Source organism: Heterodontus francisci, chromosome 10, assembly GCF_036365525.1.
Source record: "Heterodontus francisci isolate sHetFra1 chromosome 10, sHetFra1.hap1, whole genome shotgun sequence".
Classification (NCBI taxonomy): domain Eukaryota; kingdom Metazoa; phylum Chordata; class Chondrichthyes; order Heterodontiformes; family Heterodontidae; genus Heterodontus; species Heterodontus francisci.
The window spans coordinates 21340825-21363338 of record NC_090380.1 but is presented as its reverse complement, the minus strand read 5'-3'; the positions used below and the strand labels follow the sequence as shown (position 1 = coordinate 21363338).

Genomic DNA, 22514 nt, shown 5'->3' with positions numbered 1-22514 from the left:
AAGGTGCCAGCAGGCTGAGTTAGTGACATTAATGCCACAAATGGAAGTGGAGAACCCATGAGACCATTTCTCCCACCATTCTGACCCCCGGCACTTTGGTGGGCTTTGGTCTCTGGGACTCCTCTGCCCATTTAAGGATCCTTGACTCCTCTCTGGGTGCTTCAGCATCGCCTGATGTTTGCCTCTGGCATTGGCATGTTTCCTGTCGGTGGCAGGAATCTACTTGGATCCTGCTGTTCCAACCTAGGACAATGGGTAAGGATTACAGCAATACCAGAGGAACAGCTGGAACTGCCACTATTAGGAAGATAAAAAATCTAGTTCCAGCTCACTTATATCTTTGACGTGGGTGATTTTAACCCTGTCTACCAGTTTGGAATCAGGTAGGCAGTGAAGTCATCCAGAAGACCTGTCTGCCAACGGCCAGCTCCTTTTCCAGTCTTCAGTTTTACTCTGCTGTTCTGAGTGGGCAGTAAGAGCACCTGCTGGACCCCAGAAGGGCCCCTCTTTAAATATGCAGATTTGCCTCTGATGATATAATTGGGGCCATACTGGTGTTTTCACCAGCGGCCTGAATCAGACTGCTCTTACGGAACCTAAAGAGGCATGACTTTGACTTTTTGTTTTAAACATATGAAGCAAGGAGCTGTGAGTGCTAATGTCAATCAGGTTTGGCTGTAAACCAGTGTGATCCCTGGCAGCCAGTTAATTGCCATAAAGATGGTCCAACATATATTGCGCATTAGAATATTGCTTTGTGCACTTGTGTCTGCAGACTTAACCCTTCAGATGACCTGATTTTGGCTGAGGTGATAATTTTGTATTGGAATGTTAAAAATTGCATGGAAAAAAACTGCTCAATTTTAAAATCCCATAAATAAGGTTTAAGTTAAAAAAATACTGCACAGTTGCAGCCTGAGTTATGCTCTGATTTTAGCAATCAAAATATGACAAGATTATATCAATTAATTAGTGTTGGATGTCTGGAACCATATTTCCTGCTCACATCAGTTTCTATATAACTGTTATTTTAAGTGATATATAAAAAATATTTACACTCTAGGTGACCAATGGGTGAAAGTTTTTTTGGTTTGTCTGTGTAATTGTATGTCTTATTTTCTGAGCATTAGCTAAGGATTTCTGGAGTTTGACTTGAAAATATCGGCCTCCTGAGTCTATACCTGAATAACTTTTTTTTTTAAAGTGACAGTTGAATAATGTATTTCACAGTCTGTACTGCACAGATTTATAGAGGAGAGAACATTTTGTGAATCTTTGAGAATCATTGAAGGAAAAAATATTGCCACTGAAAATCAGAGGAATTTCCTTATTTTTGTTGCCTTGGTGTCCTTTCCGAACCTTACTTTCATATTGTGTTTTGCACTGTGTTGGATGCTTTCTCCAGCTGAGCTAAAATTTACAATAAATACACAATGACTTGTCACATGACTCTGATGGACCCAATCAGTTCATGTAACTATTACCTATGGATTACGCATGGCTTTGATTTGATTTTCCTGTTGCTGAATAGGAGATGCGGATTATAGCAGTGTGCTGCTTGGAATGCTGGTGATGCAGGATGTTCAGCTGAGCTTATTCATTGCTGTGATGCCCATGCTAATTCAGGCAGGCAGTAGCACGTCTAACAGGTGAATGTTTATCAGTGAATGTTGCTTGTAATGATTTTTAATTGTTTCCTCCCCCAACAGTATAAAGGCTTTGTAACTGTCAACATTTTTCTTCCAATTGAACTCTGAATGTGACAGTACAAACTAACATACAGCTTATAAAGAAAAATCTCCTTCAAGGGTGAAGTCGGTGGCCAAATAGTATCTACCAACACTCAACTTAAGTTAGACCCAGTTTTAAAACAGAACCCGCTTTGGGGAGGAGAGAGGGGATTGCTACAACTTAAATGAAAAGATGTCTGATGTAAGTTTGAACAAAACATTTTTATGGTGCGTTGGATGTTTGTCCACTGACAAAATAAAGATCGTGTCAGTTGTTGGTCCCACAGATCTGTTCGAATTCATCTTCCATTTATCCAGCCTCTGCTGGCTGTAAAGGCTTGACATTTGAGAGATACTGGGCCATTTGGACGCTTGAGGGTCTCGCTTGAGATTAAGGGAAAGTAAGGGAGAGACGGTGAAGGTCACAGAACTGGATATCAAAAAGGAGAGGGAGTGCATTGAGGGATACTTGAGAGCAGTCATCAAAAGGATGAGCTACTGATTATGGCAGAATTATGTACCAGAAACCAGCAAGGTCAGGTTAAAGAGGTGAAAGAAAAATATGGTACAAATAGAGGGAAAGCAAGAACTAACGGGAGTCTAACAACAAAAAACTGTATGCCAAGAAGTAAGTACAGAAGTGGTGTTTATACACTTGTGATGATGCTCACTGCTGTTGCGATACATTTTTTAATGGCCTGGTTTGATGTGCAATATGATCACAGAGACTTAATGTAACTTGCATTTAGTCTGAGTTCATATGTTGGCAATGCACAACAGACTTGGGGATGCATGTGTATAAATGCTTAGTGAGTTTCAATAAAATCAATCTCTGCTGTTAAAGAGGAACTACTGTCACATTGATGAATTTTGGAAGAATGCTTGAAGGATTCCTATATTAGAATCTCATAGTGTTATTCCAGGGTCTTCTCCCAATTATCTGAAATTCTACATCTTGCTAAATGAACCTCAACTTTTTGATCACTTTATTGTAGCAACCTAAGTGCAACATTGTTTTTTGGTTGGAGAAACAATGTGGTGTCCTTTGTCATCAGCCTGTTTAACTGTGCATGTGATTTTATTTAAAAATATTATTTGACATATGAAAAGAAATAATTCAAGCAAAGGGCAGCTGTGTGACATAATTTACAGTTAGAGATACAGCACTGAAACAGGCCCTTCGGCCCACCGAGTCTGTGCCGACCATCAACCACCCATTGATACTAATCCTACACTAATTCCATATTCCTACCACATCCCCACCTGTCCCTATATTTCCCTACCACCTACCTATACTAGGGGCAATTTATAATGGCCAATTAACCTATCAACCAGCAAGTCTTTGGCTTGTGGGAGGAAACCGGAGCACCCGGAGGAAACCCACGCAGACACAGGGAGAACTTGCAAACTCCACACAGGCAGTACCCAGAATTGAACCCGGGTCGCTGGAGCTGTGAGGCTGCGGTGCTAACCACTGCGCCACTGTGCCGCCCATGAATGGTTTTCATTGCCTCAGATGTTAAGTGATGTTCCCAGCCCACATTGTGTAGAAAATCACATTCTGGATTTTGGCACCAGTTAATTTATTCCAGCCAGGCTATAGCCACTGTTTTCATAGTCTCAGCACTCTGGCCTGAAGATTACCAGGCCCCCTGGCTCAGCATCCATTGTCTTTGTACTCGTCATCTGAGAGACCGTTTCTGTTTTATTGCCTTTGCCACATCAGAGAAGCATTTACTGATATGTGCCACCTCCTGTGGATGGTGGCGATGGCACTTACCTAATTTGGCCTGTGCAGTTTCTTTGTCTCTACCTTGACTTGGATTGTCTCCAGCATGCCAGTATTTGTCTCTGCACTGCCATTTACGTCGTCTCTCTCTCTCTCTCTCTCTCTCTCTCTTGCCTCTGGTTTTTGTACCTGCCTTTACTTTTCTCCCTGCTTAGTCCCTCTATCTGCTTTCTCCCATTACTGTTTTCTTTTCTCCTCCCTCTATCTTTTGCCTAGTGTCTATATTCCCTTGCATCAGAACCCAACTGATGCCAACAGTGTCAAACAATAGACACACCATTTGTTGGGATTGCCACTCTTTCACATTCTACCGTGACGCGCCAAGCAAATCTTAATGGCTCAGATACAAGCATGCTGTTTAGTTTTTTTGTGATGTGAGAAGGAAACCTCTCTCTCGAAGAACTGCCAGGATTTCATGGGCTTTGTTAATGTTCTTGCCAATTAGAGTGAAGAATTACTCTAACTACAATTCAAATAGCCTTGCGCCATTGGTTAGAGGTGGCCTCCACTCCACGCCCTCCCACTGATCCCTTTCCCTCAGGGACACTGCCTCATCCATTCAAGAATACATTGCATGGTTTGCTTCGATCTGGGGTAAGGCCTGTTGCACAAGATACCACAATGGTTAGGGAACTACTTTTTTTTATTTGTTCAAGGGATGTGGGCGTCGTTGGCTAGGCCAGCATTTATTGCCCATCTCTAATTGCCCTTGAGAAGGTGGTGGTGAGCTGCCTTCTTGAACCACTGCAGTCCATGTGTGGTAGGTACACCCAGAGTGTTATAAGGAAGGGAGTTCCAGGATTTTGACCCAGCGGCAGCGGAGGAACGGCGATATAGTCCCAAGTCAGGATGGTGTGTGGCTTGGAGGGGAACTTTTAGGTGGTGGTGTTCCCGTGCATTTGCTGCCCTTGTAGGTGGTAGAGGTCACTGATTTGGAAGGTGCTGTCTAAGGAGCCTTGGTGCGTTGCTGCAGTGCATCTTGTAGATGGTGCACACTGCTGCCACTGTGCGTCGATGGTGGAGGGAGTGAATGTTTGTGGATGGGGTTCCAATCAAGAGGGCTGCTTTGTCCTGGATGGTGTTGAGCTGCTTGAGTGTTGTTGGAGCTGCATCCATCCAGGCAAATGGAGAGTATTCCATCACACTCCTGACTTGTGCCTTGTAGATGGTGGACAGGCTTTGGGAAATCAGGAGGTGAGTTACTCGCCGCAGGATTCCTAGCCTCTGACCTGCTCTTGTAGCCACGGTATTTATATGGCTTCTCCAGTTCAGTTTCTGGTCAATGGTAAGCCCCCAGGATGTTGATAGTGGGGGATTCAGCGATTTTGTAATGCCATTGAAAGTCAAGGGGAGATGGTTAGATTCTCTCTTGTTGGAGATGGTCATTTCCTGACACTTGTGTGGCGCTGTTGTTACTTGCCGCTTAGCCCAAGCCTGGATATTGTTCAGGTTTTGCTGCATTTCTACCTGGACTGCTTCAGTATCTGAGGAATCGCGAATGGTGCTGAACATTGTGCAATCAACGAACATCCTCACTTCTGACCTTATGATGGAGTGAAGGTCATTGATGAAGCAGCTGAAGATGGTTGGGCCTCGGATACTACTCTGAGAATCCCCTGCAGTGATGTCCTGGAGCTGAGATGATTGACCTCCAACAACCACAACGATCTTCCCTTGCGCTAGGTACGACTCCAACCAGTGGAGATTCCCATTGACTGCAGTTTTGCTAGGGCTCCTTGATGCCATACTCGGTCAAATGCTGCCTTGATGTCAAGGGCAGTCACTCTCGCCTCACCTCCTGAGTTCAGCTCTTTTGTCCATGTTTGAACCAAGGTTGTAATGAGGTCAGGAGCCGAGTGGCCCAGGCGGAACCCAATCTGACTGTCAGTGAGCAGGTTATTGCTAAGCAAGTGCCGCTTGATAGCACTGTTGTCGACACCTTCCATCACTTTACTGATGATCAGGAGTAGACCGATGGGATGGTAATTGACTGGGTTGGATTTGTCCTGCTTCTTGTGTACTGGACATACCTGGGTAATTTTCCACATTGCCGGGTGGATGCCAGTGTTGTAGCTTGACTGGAACAGCTTGGCTAGGGGCGTGGCTAGTTCTGGAGCACAGGTCTTCAGTACTATTGCTGGAATGTTGTTAGGGCCCATAGCCTTTGCAGTATCCAGTGCCTTCAGTTGTTCCTTGATATCACACGGAGTGAATCGGATTGACTGAAGACTGGCATCTATGAAGGTGGGGACTTGAGGAAACCAAGATGGATCATCCATTCAGCACTTCTGGCTGAAGATTGTTGCAAATGCTTCAGCCTTGTTTTTTGCACTGAAGTGCTGGGCTCCCCCATCATGAAGGATGGGGATATTTGTGGAGCCACCTCCTCCAGTTAGTTGTTTTATTGTCCACCACCATTCACGACTGGATGTGGCAGGACTGCAGAGCTTAGATCTGATCCGTTGGTTATGGGATCGCTTAGCTCTGTCTATCTCATGCTGCTTATGCTGTTTGGCATGCAAGTTTACCAGGTTGACGCCTCATTTTGAGGTATTCCTGATGCCACTCCTGGCATGCCTTCCTGCACTCTTCATTGAACCAGGGTTAATCCCCTGGCTTGATGGTATTGGTAGAGTGGGGTATATGCTGGGACATGAGGTTACAGGTTGTGGTTGAGTACAATTCTGCTGATGGCCTCATGGATGCCCAGTTTTGCATTGCTAGATCTGCTGATGTACTTGCAGGACAGTGGGTTTTGATTTATACAGTTTCCTGCACACGGAAGTTCCTGCTGGTAACAATGGCAATGATAGATCTCAAAGATAATTTTCACACAGGTTGAGATTATGCGATCAGAAGTATTTGACCGTCATCTATAGAGAATAAACTCTTAACATGGTCAGTATGGATTGATGACAACCCAAGGTGCTTTCCAGTACTGCAGTATTTTGTGAAGACTCTCAGTTAACCAGTTGGCTCATTGATACAAATTAGACAAAAGTGACAGTTTGGCAGGCAATGAGAAAAATACTAGTTGGAGCTTTTGTGGGATCTATCATCTGCAGATGCAGGAAGTTGAATATTTCTGTACTTATCTTTCTTGGCCACTTTATATCCTGCCAGCTCAAATGGATAAAAGTTTCAGCAGCAACAATATCCACATTCCTCCCTGCAAATGGGATATAGATATTTGCATATCAAGAATTAATATCCTATGACACTGCTCACAGTAAATCAGACAATGCACTACTTTTATAAAGATAGGAATTCTGGAACATATGGCTCTAGATTGTAAAACTCTTGATGGTTTGCTCATTGTTTGAGGGGGAATTGAACTGGACTGGACTGATTGAGATAGGCTGACAAAACAACAAAGAACAGTACAGCACAGGAACAGGCCATTCGGCCTTCCAAGCCTGCGCCGATCTTAATGCCTGCCTAAACTAAAACCTTCTGCACTTCCGGGGTCCGTATCCCTCTATTCCCATTCTATTCATGTATTTGTCAAGATGCCTCTTAAACGTCTCTAGGCAACAGGTTCCAGGCACTCACCACCCTCTGTGTAAAGAACTTGCCTCGCACATCCCCTCTAAATTTTGCCCCTCTCACCTTAAACCAATGTCCCCAAGTAACTGACTCTTCCACCCTGGGAAAAAGCTTCTGACTATCCACTCTGTCCATGCCGCTTATAACTTTGTACACCTTTATCATGTCGCCCCTCCACCTCCGTCGTTCCAGTGAAAGCAATCCGAATTTATCCAACCTCTCTTCATAGCTAATGCCCTCCAGACAAGGCAACATCCTGGTAAACCTCCTCTGTACCCTCTCCAAAGCCTCCACGTCCTTCTGGTAGTGTGGCGACCAGAATTGCACGCAATATTCTAAGTGTGGCCTAACTAAAGTTCTGTACAGCTGCAGCATGACTTGCCAATTTTTATGCTCTATGCCCCGACCGATGAAGGCAAGCATGCCGTATGCCTGCTTGACTACCTTATCCACCTGCGTTGCCACTTTCAGTGACCTGTGGACCTGTACGCCCAGATCTCTCTGCCTGTCAACACTCCTAAGGGTTCTGCCATTTACTGTATACTTCCCACCTGCATTAGACCTTCCAAAATGCATTACCTCACATTTGTCCGGATTAAACTCCATCTGCCATTTCTCCGCCCAAGTCTCCAACCGATTTATATCCTGCTATATCCTCTGACAATCCTCATCACTGTCCGCAACTCCACCAACCTTTGTGTCGTCCGCAAACTTAATCAGACCAGCTACATTTTCCTCCAAATCATTTATATATACTACAAACAGCCAAGGTCTCGGCACTGATCCCTGCGGAACACCACTAGTCACATCCCTCCATTCAGAAAAGCACCCTTCCACGGCTACCCTCTGTCTTCTATGACAGAGCCAGTTCTGTATCCATCTTGCCAGCACCCCTCTGATCCCGTGTGACTTCACCTTTTGTACCAGTCTGCCATGAGGGACCTTGTCAAAGGCTTTACTGAAGTCCATATAGATAACATCCACTGCCCTTCCTTCATCAATCATCTTCGTCACTTCCTCAAAAAACTCAATCAAATTAGTGAGACGCGACCTCCCCTTCACAAAACCATGCTGCCTCTCGCTAATAAGTCCATTTGTTTCCAAATGAGAGTAAATCCTGTCCCGAAGAATCCTCTCTAATAATTTCCCTACCACTGACGTAAGGCTCACCGGCCTATAATTTCCTGGATTATCCTTGCTACCCTTCTTAAACAAAGGAACAACACTGGCTATTCTCCAGTCCTCTGGGACCTCACCTGTAGCCAATGAGGATGCAAAGATTTCTGTCAAGGCCCCAGCAATTTCTTCCCTTGCCTCCCTCAGTAAACTGGGGTAGATCCCATAAGGCCCTGGGGACTTATCTACCTTAATGCTTTGCAAGACACCCAACACCACCTCCTTTTTGATAATGAGATGACTGACACTATCTACACTCCCTTCCCTTGGCTCATCATCCACCAAGTCCTTCTCCTTGGTGAATACTGATGCAAAGTACTCATTTAGTACCTCGCCCATTTCCTCTGGCTCCACACATAGATTCCCTTCTCTGTCCTTGAGTGGGCCAACCCTTTCCCTGGTTACCCTCTTGCTGATAATATATGTATAAAAAGCCTTGGGATTTTCCTTAATCCTGTTTGCCAATGACTTCTCATAATCCCTTTTAGCCCTCCTGACTCCTTGCTTAACTTCCTTCCTACTGTCTTTATATTCCTCAAGGGATTCGTCTGTTCCTAGCCTTCCAGCCCTTATGAATGCTTCCTTTTTCTTTTTGACGAGGCTCACAATATCCCGCGTTATCCAAGGTTCCCGAAACTTGCCAAACTTATCCTTCTTCCTCACAGGAACATGCTGGTCCTGGATTCTAATCAACTGACGTTTGAAAGACTCCCACATGTCAGATGTTGATTTACCCTCAAACATCCGCCCCCAATCTAAATTCTTCCGTTCCTGCCTAATATTGTTATAATTAGCCTTCCCCCTAATTTAGCACCTTCACCCGAGGACTACTGTTATCCTTATCCACAAGTACCTTAAAACTTATGGAATTATGGTCACTGTTCCCGAAATGCTTCCCTTCTGAAACTTTGACCACCTGGCCTGGCTCATTCCCCAATACCAGGTCCAGTAAGGCCCCTTCCCTAGTTGGACTATCTACGTATTGTTTCAAGAAACCCTCCTGGATGCTCCTTACAAATTCTGCCCCATCTAAGCCCCTAGCACTAAGTGAGTCCCAGTCAATATAGGGGAAGTTAAAATCACCCACCACTACAACCCTGTTACCTTTACATCTTTCCAAAATCTGTCTACATATCTGCTCCTCTACCTCCCGCTGGCTGTTGGGAGGCCTGTAGTAAACCCCCAACGTCGTGACTGCACCCTTCCTATCCTGACATTGGAGATTTCGTAGCCAATAAACCAGAGGTGAATGAAGGAAAACATAAATAGCGATCTAAATATTTTCTATTATGAGAAACAGCTGAAACTTTGCTGTCAATAACAGCAACGAAGAGAGCAAGGCTCAGAATGAGACTTTATAATAGTATGGATGGTTATGGCCAAGTGACCAGTGACCACACCTGTTGTAAATTTGTTGTCTCCCAGGTGATTTTCACCCATGGAATGGCAGCAATATCCCATGCATTGTATCGAAGTTGAACAAATGAGAAAGATTAAAATATTTTAAGCTGCTAAGATCATTATATGAAAAATAAGACCCCAAACTAAAAATTATCTGTTGTACATATCAGTATCATGTTTCAATTATTTTGGAATATGTTTTCACAATTTTGCCTTTCTTCTTTCTCCACAGTATAATTTTAGAAATACTGCGGATATTCGCACTTATTGGTCAAATTCTGTTTTCGTTGGCTGCAATTCTTCTGATGTCTCTTGTGGTAAAGACTTACCTCATTGGACCGTTTTACAGAAAACTACACACAGAGGGTAAAGGAAATAGAGAGATCCTTGTCCTAGGAATTTCAGCATTTATCTTTCTTATGTTAATGGTAATAATATATTTATTTTGAATCAAGTTATAGAAATGTAGCACACATTGGAAAAGATAAAAATTAGTAAAAACTTAAATCTAGACCCATGCAGTTTCAAGGTTTCAGCTAGAGCCATATGTCTGGAGCATTCACCTGTAGCAGTATATTTGACAACTTTCATGTATTCATATTTTCATCTGGAGCGGTGTATCTGAGTAAGAAATCCCACCTTGCCTGGCACAAACTATTACCATAATCACCCATCAAAATAGTTCTTCTAGAACATGGCTGTGTTCCGGCAACTTTGAGCTAACTGTTCCTGCTGGAATTTAACCTCTGCTCCCCATAGACACCTAAAGCATATCTTACCTTTGCGCCATGTTTGTCTTCAGATCAAAAGGGAACATGGAAAGTCTAAAGGAGCCTGGAAGCAAGACTTGGTAACATCAAAAGAAAAGATTGCACACATTTTGCTCTTGATTACACCTATCTCACTCATCATAATTACTAGCTGGGACTCACTTCCTCATTGCTTTTGTCTGACTCTCTCACCTTTCTTTGAGTTTCTGCCTTGCACTCTATCTGTTGCTGTGTCTCCACATCTCTCTGCCTGACTCTCTGATACATCAAATTTTCTTCCCTGGTAGATGCTGATGAACCTCATTGTCTCAAACTGGTAGCTTTGTGAGAAGTACACTCCTATTAATGACTTTGGTTATAGCTGCTGGACAGAATCCACATTCTGAATGAAAATTGACCGTATGTTATACAGTTAGGTGGGTGTGATCCTAGGTGGCCTCAGTTTGGCCTCTGGACCCCATGAAGCCTCTGCCTTCAGTTAATGTATCATTTACACCATGTTAAATACCACTTGGAAGAAGCACAAAGAGAATCAAGTGCACCAAATGTACTCTGGGTGGGAAATGTTTAAGGTCTACCATTGATGTTTTGATAGCAACCACTAACGAACGCGTCCTGAAGGATACGGCTGCTAGACAGCTGCCTTCAGATTGTGAAGGAACCAACACAAGAGTGCAACCTGTGTGATGTCATCACCAATTTATGTTTTGCAGATTATTTGTTCATGATAGCATTGGTAGGAGTTATCACCATATCATCTTTGTGAAGACAAAGTTTCATCTTCACAATGAGGACACATGGCAATGTGTAGCGTAAATTGGAGCAGAATAAAGACTGATCTAGCTGTTCAAAACTGGGCATTTATATGGGCCATCATTGGCACCAGAATTTTATACCACCACAATCTGTAACCTCTTGGTCTGGCACATCTCTCACTCCTTGATCACCATCCAATCCGAAGACAAACCTTGGTTCAGTAGGGAGTATAGAAGTGTGTGCCAGGAAGTATATATTAGAATGTTTTAAATTTGTTATTGGGATGTGGGGTTTTTGGCAGGGCTAGCCTTTATAGCCCCATCTCCAGTTACCCTGAGCAGACAGTGATGGAACTGACTGACTTGCTAGACCACTTTAGAGCCAACTACGGTGGCGTGGGACTGAAGTCATGTATAGACTAGACCAGGTACGGACAGCAGGTCTTTTTCTCTAAAGGATATTAATGAGTCAGTTGGGTTTTTAATGACAATCCAAGAACTTCATAGTCACGCATTACTGAATTTTAATTCCATATTTTTTTTTAACTGAATCCACAATATCAAGCTGCCATGGTGGATTTTGAACTCCTGTACTTTGGATTGTTAGTCCAATCCTCTAGATAACATAACCTAGTGAAGCTCTAAGACTGGTTATAACACTTCAAAAGCAGCAGTTGGTCCCACAACCATCAGATCAGGTCAGTCTCTCTAGCTGTACTATATCCAGTTGAGAATGGTGGAAAATCAGGGAACTAACAAGAGGAGGAGTTTCCACGAGCATCCCCATCCTTAAGAATATAGTATCCCAGGCAAGGCTGAAGTGTTTCCACATGTCTTCATCCAAAAGTGCTCATTAGTCCCATTTGGCCTCCTCCCAAGATCTCTGCTGTAATGGATGCCAGTGTCCAGTCAGTTTGTGTTCCATGCATGTGCTTAAGAAGTGACAGTGTGCAGGACATAGAAAGGATCATGGGCCTTACTAATATCCTGTCTGCAGCACTAAAGACATGCCCACCACAGATATCCATGTTTCCTAACCATCCTGTTTCAGTGCAGTTCTGACACCCGGTATTGTGGAAAAAGTCTGGGGTTTATCCCATCTTGAAAAAGTAGTATAAACCTCACCCAGAACATTGCCACCCTATCGACTTTTTCCCAATCCTCAGCAGAGTGATGGAAGGAGTCTTCAGTAGTGCCATCATGCAACACTTGGTAATATTCAGATCAGGTTCCTCTCGGTTCCCCACCTCAGAGCTGAATGCCAGAAGAGATACAAGAGTAGCTGTGCTTAATATCAAGACTGCATTCGATCGTGCATTAGGCTGTAGCGAAACAAAGGTCAGTGGGGGTGGGGGAGATTCAGAGGATGCCCTCCAGTTGCTGCAGCCGTGCGTTATAGGCAGGAAGATAATCGTCATTGTCGGTGTTTAATTATCATATCCCCAGGTTATTGCTGGCATGTAGTGACCTCAACCCAATCATCTTTAGTTGCTTCCTTCCTTCATATGGAATAGGACTTTTCAGAGATGATTTTGGAGTGTTCAGCTCCATCTACAACTCCTCCAATAATAAATCAGCCCATGCCATCCTACACTATACCCGGATAATATGCAGGCTTGGGCTAACAAGTGGCAGGTAACATTCATACCATATAAGTGGCAGGCAGTGAGCATCTTGAACCTACTTCTCTCTGATCTTCAGTAGCGATGCCATTGCCGAGTTCCTTATTAACTTTCCAAATGTTGTCATTGACCAGATGTGTAAATAGAGTTGCCATGTCAACACTTTGGCTGTGAGAAGAGGGCAGAGCCTGGGTACTACGATGAGTAGTTTAACCCCTGATCCTTCGAGCCTCAAGTTAGGAGTGTGATGGGATTCTTAATATCATCTACGACAGAGCAGTTCACTTGATCAGTACCCCTATCACTGGACTCGATATCCACTGCTGGCAGACTGTGGCTGCAGAATATACTTCTATAGTAACTACCTGCCCCATGGCCTCTATCACCAGAAGATCTTGAGCCACCATCAACTGAGTTCTCCTTCATGTCTCTCAGTCCTATCAGCTATCAGCTCTGTTTGCTTTATCTGGACTCGGGGATACTGACAGTAAAGAGACCCTTATCCAGAAAACTAGCTTCACTATGGAGGTGGAGGGTTTGTGGGTGTATGGATGAGGAGATCCACAGAGATCTGGATTTTTAGGAAAACAAAAGCTGATAGTGGGATGAAACAGGTTGAGTATGCACCAGAGAGGAAGTCTGGGTGGATTGCTGGATAACATTCAACAAAAAGGTTCAGGGCAAGAATGGAGTCATCCATATTCCAGTAGTTCCCCTCATCCCAGGTTGAATATAGAATGTGTCAAAGCAAGATGTCTGGTAAGATCTGTTGGCTTCCATGGTGAGAAAGTTGCTATTTTTGCTGCTTGTGTGATTAAAAGAAAATGTTTTCTGTACTTGAAAAATGTTATCAATCTGCAGATTTGTGTCAACACTTAAACTTGATGATGCTAATAAGATTTTTAATGTAAAGTGTCTCTTCCCTCTTTCTCCCACAAAAAAATTTCAAAATCTTTCCATCTAGTTGGAGAAATCCTTGTAGAGTTGTATGCATGGATGATATTGCGTAATTCGGTGCATTTATATATCTGTGGTATCAGGGTGGTGTGAAATTAGAGGCTGGACTTGGGCTGACTTGACTTTGGAGTGATGTGAAGTGAGATACCCTGGGTGGGGGTGGGGGGAGAGAATCCCATTCCACTTTACTTCAGTCTCTCTGCAGGCCTTAATGACTATAGAACTATAGAAGTTTACAGTGCAGGAGAAGGCCTTTCAGATATGTTGCTGTGATACTTCTTTTCGGGAGCACTCTAAAACTAGTCCCACTTCCCCATCTCTTCTCGTATTCTAGTATCATATTTGATCACTTTTTCGATAAAAGATTTAATTTCATTTGCTTCGTTTCCAAAAAGTCCCATTTCGGACCATGGGGTTGAAATTATTGCAAGTTGCAAACTTTGTCAGATGTGAAATAGGTAACCAGGCAGAAAATAGTTGTGTAATAAAAGCAAAATACTGCAGATGCTGGAAATCTGAAATAAAAACAAGAAATGCTGGTATCACTCAGCAGGTCTGGCAGCATCTGTGAAAAGAGAAGCAGAGTTAACGTTTCAGGTCAGTGACCCTTCTTCGGAACTGACAAATATTAGAAAAGTCACAGGTTATAAGCAAGTGAGGTGGGGGTGGGGCAAGAGATAACAAAGGAGGTCTAGATTGGACCAGGCCACATAGCTGCCCAAAAGGTCACGGAGCAAAGGCAAACAATATGTTAATGCTGTGTTGAAAGACAAAGCATTAGTACAGATTAGGTGTTAATACACTGAATATTGAACATCAGCAAGTGCAAACCTGAAAAAAAACAGTGGCTAAGCAAACTGAACAAACTAAGGTGAAATAAAATAAATGCAAAAAAAAAAATTGTAAAAAAGAATGTAAAAAAAAAAAAGAAAAAATAACTAAAAATGAAAGTAAAATGGGGGGCTATCATGCTCTGAAATTATTGAACTCAATGTTCAGTCCGGCAGGCTGTAGTGTGCCTAATCGGTCGATGAGATGCTGTTCCTCGAGCTTGCGTTGATGTTCACTGGAACACTGCAGCAATCCCAGAACAGAGGTGAGAGCAGGGGGGAGTGTTGAAATGGCAAGCAACCGGAAGCTCAGGGTCCTGCTTGCGGACTGAGCAGAGATGTTCCGCAAAGCGGTCACCCAGTCTGCGCTTGGTCTCCCTAATGTAGAGGAGACTATTCGCTGCTCAGTGTGGTCTCCTCTACATTGGGGAGACCAAGCGCAGACTGGGTGACCGCTTTGCGGAACATCTCCACACAGTCTGCAAGCAGGACCCTGAGCTTTCATTTCAACACTCCCCCCTGCTCTCATGCTCACATCTCTGTCCTGGGATTGCTGCAGTGTTCCAGTGAACATCAACGCAAGCTCGAGGAACAGCATCTCATCTACCGATTAGGCACACTACAGCCTGCCGGACTGAACATTGAGTTCAATAATTTCAGAGCATGATAGCCCCCCATTTTACTTTCATTTTTAGTTATTTTTTTCTTTTTTACATTTTTTACTATCTTTTTTTTGCATTTATTTCATTTCATCTTAGTTTGTTCAGTTTGCTTAGCCACTGTTTTTTTTTCAGGTTTGCACTTGCTGCTGTTCAATATTCAGTGTATTAACACCTAATCTGTACTAATGCTTTGTCTTTCAACACACCATTAACATATTGTTTGCCTTTGCTCCGTGACCTTTTGGTCAGCTATGTGGCCTGGTCCAATCTAGACCTCCTTTGTTATCTCTTGCCCCACCCCCACCTCACTTGCTTATAACCTGTGACTTTTCTAATATTTGTCAGTTCCGAAGAAGGGTCACTGACCTGAAACGTTAACTCTGCTTCTCTTTTCACAGATGCTGCCAGAAAATAGTTGTGACTGAGTTGCTGCAGCTGTTTCACCAAGCTCAGATCAAGTCTGGAATTCTTGAGTCTAAGGAGGCAACTTCCTAACCCCAGTTACATCTGCCAGTTTCCTTTCAAGATACCAGCAAAAGTTAGGGGCGATACTAGGTAATGTTTATACATAATGTGAAAGGTAATGTACAGTACATACAATATGGTGAGAATTAGCATAAACTACTCAATTCAAAACTCTTGAAAGGATCATAAGATCATAAGAACTAGGAGCAGGAGTAGGCCGTCCGGCCCCTCGAGCCTGCTCCGCCATTCAATAAAATCATGGCTGATCTTTTCGTGGACTCAGATCCACTTACCCGCGCTCCCACCGTATCCCTTAATTCCTTTATTGTTCAAAAAGATATCTACCTTAGCTTTAAAGACGTTTACTGAAGAAGCGTCAACTACTTCACTGGGCAAGGAATTCCATAGATTAACAACCCTCTGGGTGAAGAAGTTCCTTCTTAATTCAGTCCTAAATCTGCTCCCCTCTAATCGAGGCTATGCCCTCTTGTCCTAGCTTCACCTGCCAGTGGAAACATCCTCTCTACTTGTGTCTTATCTATTCCCTTCATGATTTTATATGTTTCTATAAGATCCCCCCTCATTCTTCTGAACTCCAATGAATATAATCCCAATCTACTCAGTCTCTCCTCATAAGCCAACCCCCTCAACTCCGGAATCAACCTAGTGAACCTCCTCTGCACCCTCTCCAGTGCCAGTATATCCTTTCTCAAGTAAGGAGACCAAAACTGCACACAGTACTCCAGGTGCGGCCTCACCAGTACCTTATACAGCTGCAACATAACCTCTCTGCTTTTAAACTCAATCCCTTTAGCAATGAAGGACAAAATTCCATTTGCCTTCCTAATTACTTGCTGTACCTGCAGACCAACCTTTATGATTCATGCACAAGGACACCTAGGTCCCTCTGCATAGCAGCATGCTGCAACTTTTTACCATTCAAGTAATAATCCTTTTTACTGTTACTCCTACCGAAATGAATGACTTCACATTTATTAACATTGTATTCCATCTGCCAGACCTTTGCCCACTCACTCAATGTATCTATGTTCCTCTGCAAAGTTTCACAGCCATCTGCACACTTTGCTCTGCCACTCATCTTAGTGTCATCTGCAAACTTTGACACCCTACACGTGTCCCCAACTCCAAATCATCTATATAAATTGTAAATAATTGTGGTCCCAACACTGATCCCTGAGGCACACCACTAGTGACTGATTGCCAACCAGAATAGCACTCATTTATCCCCACTCTCTGCTTCCTGTTAGTCAACCAATCCTCTATCCATGCTAATACTTTACCCCTAACGCCATGCATCCTTATCTTATGCAGCAGCCTCTTGTGCGGCATCTTGTTGAAGGCCTTTTGGAAATCTAGGTACACCACATCCACTGGGTCCCCATTGTCCACCTTGCTCGTAATGTCATCATAGAATTCCAAAAGATTTGTCAAGCATGACCTGCCCTTCATGAACCCATGCTGCGTCTGTCAACGGGACAATTTCTGTCAAGATGCCCTGCTATTTCTTCCTTGATAATAGACTCAAGCATCTTCCCCACTACAGAGGTTAAGCTAACCGGTCTATAATTCCCCATCTTTTGTCTACCTCCCTTTTTAAACAGTGGCGTCACATCTGCTGTTTTCCAATCAGCTGGGACTACCCCAGAGTCCAGCGAATTTTGGAAAATTACCGTCCGGGCACCTGCTATTTCTCCCGCCATCTCTTTTAGTACCCTGGGATGCATTCCATCAGGGCCAGGAGACTTATCAATCCTTAGCTCCATTAGCTTGCCCAACACTACCTCTTCCGTAATAATGATTGTTTCCAGGTCCTCACCTACGTTCGTCTCTTTGTCAATTACTGGCATGTTATTAATGTCCTCCACTGTGAAGACCGATACAAAATACCTGTTCAATGCCTCGGCCATTTCATCATATCCCATAACTAAATTCCCCTTCTCATCCTCTAAAGGACCAACGTTTACTTTAGCACCACTTTTTCGTTTTATATATTTATAGAAACTTTTGCTATCTGTCTTTATATTCTGTGCTAGTTTTTTCTCATGTTCTATCTTACTTTTCTTTATAGCTCTTTTTGTAGCTTTCTGTTGACCTTTAAAGTTTTCCCAATCTTTTAGTTTCATGCTGCTTTTGGCCACTTTGTATGCCTTCTCTTTCAATTTGATAGCCTCCCTTATTTCCTTAGACACCCATGGCAGATTACCCCTTTTCTTCCAGTCTTTCCTTTTCACTGGAATATACTTTTGCTGAGCACTTTGAAAAATTGCTTTGAAAGTCCTCCACTGCTCGTCAACTGTCCCACCATAGACCCTGGTATTGGATTTTATCTTCACACTCTCCTTCTGTATTTTAAATTCAACCATACTGTGATCACTCCTTCCAAGAGGATCCCTAAGTGAGGTCATTAATTATTCCTGTCTCATTACACAGGACTAGATCTAGGATAGCTTGCTCCCTCGTCGGTTCCTTTACATACTGTTCAAGAAAACTATCACGGATATACTCAACGAATTCCTCCTCAAGGCTACCCTGACTGAGCTGCTTCGACCAATTTACATGTAGATTAAAATCCCCCATGATAATTGCTGTACCATTTTTACAGGCATTAGTTATTTCTTTGTTTATTGCCCGCCCCAATGTGATATTATTTGGTGGCCTATAGACTACGCCTATCAATGACTTTTTCTTCTTAGAGTTTCTAATTTCCACCCAAATGAATTCAACCTCATTCTCCATAGAACCTACATCATCTCTCAGCAGCGCCCTGATGTCGTCCTTGAGTATCAGAGCTACACCACCTCCCTTACCTTCCTGTCTGTCCTTCCGAATAGTCTGGTACCCCTGGATATTTAACTCCCAGTCGTGACCAACCTGTAACCATGTCTCCGTAATGGCTACCAAATCATATTTATTCGCGATGATTTGTGCCGTTAACTCATCAACCTTGTTACGAATGCTACGAGCATTCAAGTAGAGTACCTTTATGCTAGCTTTCTTACCCTCATGATTCCCAACATCTCTAATAATAACTCCTGAGTTATCCTTCCTTTCTGCTTCTTTCATAGTCTGCCTTGAACTTAAACCCCCCTGCACACATGTTAGCCTGCTGCTTACCTTTTTATTTATCATCATTCTCCCTATCGTTTTCCCTTTCCCTTCCCCCCCGAGTCACTAGTTTAAAGTCCTAGAGACCACCCTATTTATCCGTTTCGCTAGAACACTGGTTCCAGATCGGTTCAGGTGGAGACCGTCCCATCGGTACAGATCCCCCCCCGGTTCCAAAACTGATGCCAGTGCCCCATGAAATTGAACACCCCTTTCCCACACCACTCCCTTAGCCACGTGTTTACCTCCCTAATATTCTTATCCCTAAGCCAATTTGCACGTGGCTCGGGCAGTAATCTGGAGATTATGACCCTCGAGGACCTGTTCCTTAATTTCGTTCCTAGTGCTTGATAATCCCCAAACAGGTCCTCCATCCTAGCCTTGCCTATGTTGTTAGTCCCAACGTGGACCACAACAACTGGATCCTCCCTCTCCCGCTCCAATATCCTTTCAAGCCGGTCAGAGATGTCCTGCACCCTGGCACCGGGCAGGCAACACACCATGCGAGACTCCCGATCCGGCTTGCAAAGGATACTATCTATCCCCCTAATTATAGAATCCCCTATAACTACCACTTGTCTTTTTGCTCCCCCCTCTTGAATGGCCTTCTGCACCATGGTGCCATGGTCAGCTGGCTCATCCTCCCCGCAGCCCTTTTCCTCATCCACACAGGGAGCAAGTATCTCGTACCTGTTGGATAAGGTCAAAGGCTGAGGCTCTTCCACTCCTGAACTCAGGATCCCTGTACCTGCCTCACTTGCAATCACACCCTGTTGTCCCTGATCACTAACTGAATTTGAATTACTTAATCTACCAGGTGTGACTGCCTCCTGAAACAAAACGTCCAGGTAACTCTCCCCCTCCCGGATGTGCCGCAGTATTTGAAGCTCAGATTCCAGATCATCAACTCTGAGCCGGAGTTCTTCCAGCAACCAACACTTGCTGCAGATGTGGTCCCTGCCGTTCACAATGGGGTCAGCCAGCTCCCACATCATACAGCTGCAGCACATCACCTGCCCAGCCATCTCTACTTAGTTAATTACTTTATTACTTTATATAAATTTATGAGTTAAATACTTTCTGATACTTCTCTGCTATGGCCTTTTTCAAATAACCAATTAATAGATAAATCAAAAAAAGAAAGTAAATTTTTAACCAATCATACGATACAGAAGAAATAAAAAAGCTTACCTTATCAACACACCAGAGTCCTTTTTTTTTGGTTAGAGGAGGAGGGCGGGTGGGAGACACTACATGTGTAGTGTCTCTGGTTCAGCCACTGCCCAAATATATAAGTTTTTACTTACCCAGCAGTCCCCTGGTCCACCGAAACAAACGGTAATTTACTTTCAGCTGAAACTGACTTCCCAGCTGATCACTCGCTCGCTCTGTCTCTGCTTCTGAAAAAGCTGCTGCACAAAAAGGAGGAGTTGCAGGACTTCTGTTTGGAATTCAGGAATAAACCCCTAGTCTCTCACCATCCTGACTTGGAAATAAATCTCCATACCTTCATTATTGTTGGGTCAAAATTCTGGAATTCCCTCCCTAAAAGCATTGGGTGTACCTACAATGCATAGACCGCTGTTATTCAAGAAGGCAGCTCATCAGCACCTTTTCAATGGCAAATAGGGATGGATGATAAATGTTGGCCTTGTCAGCGATGCTCATATTCCATGAACAAATCAAAAAAAAAAACACATCGATTTGGAGGAGACTTCCATTTGAGAAGTCTCAAAGGATGATTACTGAGTCATTGAATAATTTACATTTTTATATTTTGGTTTAGTTTTGTTTTAAGATGTTTGTACATTGAGGAGAAATACTTTTTATTAAAACTCTAGATATTGCATGTGTATTTATTAAACTGGATATAAAGTGTTCATAATATATCCAAGCAAATTCTAAATTGTTCCATAACTATCAATATACATGCACCAAAAAACTGACCAATTATAAAGAATGTTCTCTATGTCGGCATTGAGTTACGTGTTTGTCCGAGATTAGTTATGGGAAGAATAGTATTACTTTTCATAGCAAAGCAAGAGGAAGAATTAATTTAGTGTCAAAACAAATGTTGGGGAAGAAATACATTGAATAGGGGTTGCTTGTTCTTGATGCTTTGTATCTGACTGGGATGGCTATGATTTTTATGAGATTGTTATGCAATAGCTATTAACTGCTTTACAGCGATGCAGCAATACAAGTGTTCTTTTTATCATTAAAGATTGTAGTAATGCTTTTAACTGTGTATGTAGCAGACTTTTGACAGTTCACCGTTTTTTAAATTGTATTAATTTTTCTGTAGGTTACTGAGTTACTAGATATCTCCATGGAGCTGGGTTGTTTCTTGGCTGGGGTGTTAATTTCATCACAAGGTCACATTGCTACAGAGGATGTGATGACGTGCATGGAACCCATACGGGATTTTCTCGCCATCATTTTCTTTGCTTCTATTGGTAAGTAAAAGCTTTATGGTATTAGTGATGGATGTTCCTACTTATAAGTTTATAAGTTATTCCTCAAGGTAATAATAGGTAATAGTAAAAAAAAAATGTTGGCAATCATGGGAAATTAAACATACAATCATGATTATTATTAGCAACAATTGCACATATACTTAAAAGCACACTTGGGCTAATACAATTTGAGCCCCAGGTTGTCGGTGCACCAAATCTTAACGAATTCTGAGATACATCTCCTGCTCCTTTTAAATCTTTTTTCATTCTGGCTATGTGAGAATCCACATGTTTTTATATTACCTAATTCATATTTATCATTCAATCCTGATTTTGTTTGTCCTGTCCTTGCATTACACAGATCATGTTTCCCTGCTTGGTTACCCTCCCTAATTTTCCAGTTATTTGAATGCTGGTTCCAATAAAGACAGCATCTTTGTAATTCCTTATCAGCTAATGCATATCTCTAACTGATACCACTTTTAATTCCCACTGAGTCAGCGGAGCATTGAAACTCACTTAACAGGCAAAAAACTAAAAGTTAATACTGAAATATAAAGCAAATATTGCAAAGATTATATAAGCATGAGTATTTTATTCATTGGTTACTGTTGTACAATCTGTGTAGCAGGTTCAAAATCTACTCCAAAATAAGGTCACAATTTTGTCTCTTGGAATGTGGGTACTTTTGTCCATCCCTAGTTGTGCTGAGAAGATGGTGGTGGTGGGCTAGCTCTTAAACTGCTGTACTCCTTATGCCGATGGTATTCCCCCACTAGTGTTAGGTAGAAACTTTCAAGATACTGACAGTGAAGGGATGGGGATATATTTTCAAGTCAGAATTGTGAGTCCTGTGGCAGAAGTAGCAATTGGGTAAAGTGCTGTTGATGTGGCTCCAGTGCAAAATCTGGTCATTGGTTTCCATAATGTCCCTTTGATGACTTTGCAGTTGTAGTGTTATTGAAGATTAAGGGAAGGTGACCAGGCTTTCTCTTGGAGATAGTCATTAACTGGTACCTGAGGTGCAAGTATTACCTGCCACTTATCAGCTTAAACCTGAATGTTATCCTGTAATAGACTGGCATCAGTTGCCTTATAAATGTAAATGTTCAGCAGCTATCTAAATTCAAGTCAAGTATTTGCAACCTGTTCCCATAATTTTACCTTGTACGCCCTGATATTTTTGTGAAAAAATGCACCTTAACCCCTTTAAGGCCAGTGCTGCAGAT

General features: G+C 42.9%; 1 protein-coding gene across 4 annotated transcripts in view; it reads left to right on the top strand.

Moving 5' to 3' along the window:
• tmco3 (transmembrane and coiled-coil domains 3) overlaps positions 1-22514 on the top strand; it is an 82285-nt gene that overhangs the window by 51784 nt on the left and 7987 nt on the right. For 3 of the 4 annotated variants that reach the window (XM_068040200.1, XM_068040202.1, XM_068040201.1), the window contains exons 8-10: positions 1532-1649; positions 9875-10070; positions 21135-21285. In XM_068040200.1, the coding sequence (XP_067896301.1) occupies positions 1532-1649; positions 9875-10070; positions 21135-21285 (465 nt within the window). Of the gene's footprint in view, positions 1-1531; positions 1650-9874; positions 10071-11125; positions 11404-21134; positions 21286-22514 lie in introns of those variants that run through there. The other variant, XR_010975787.1, reaches the window with a different exon arrangement.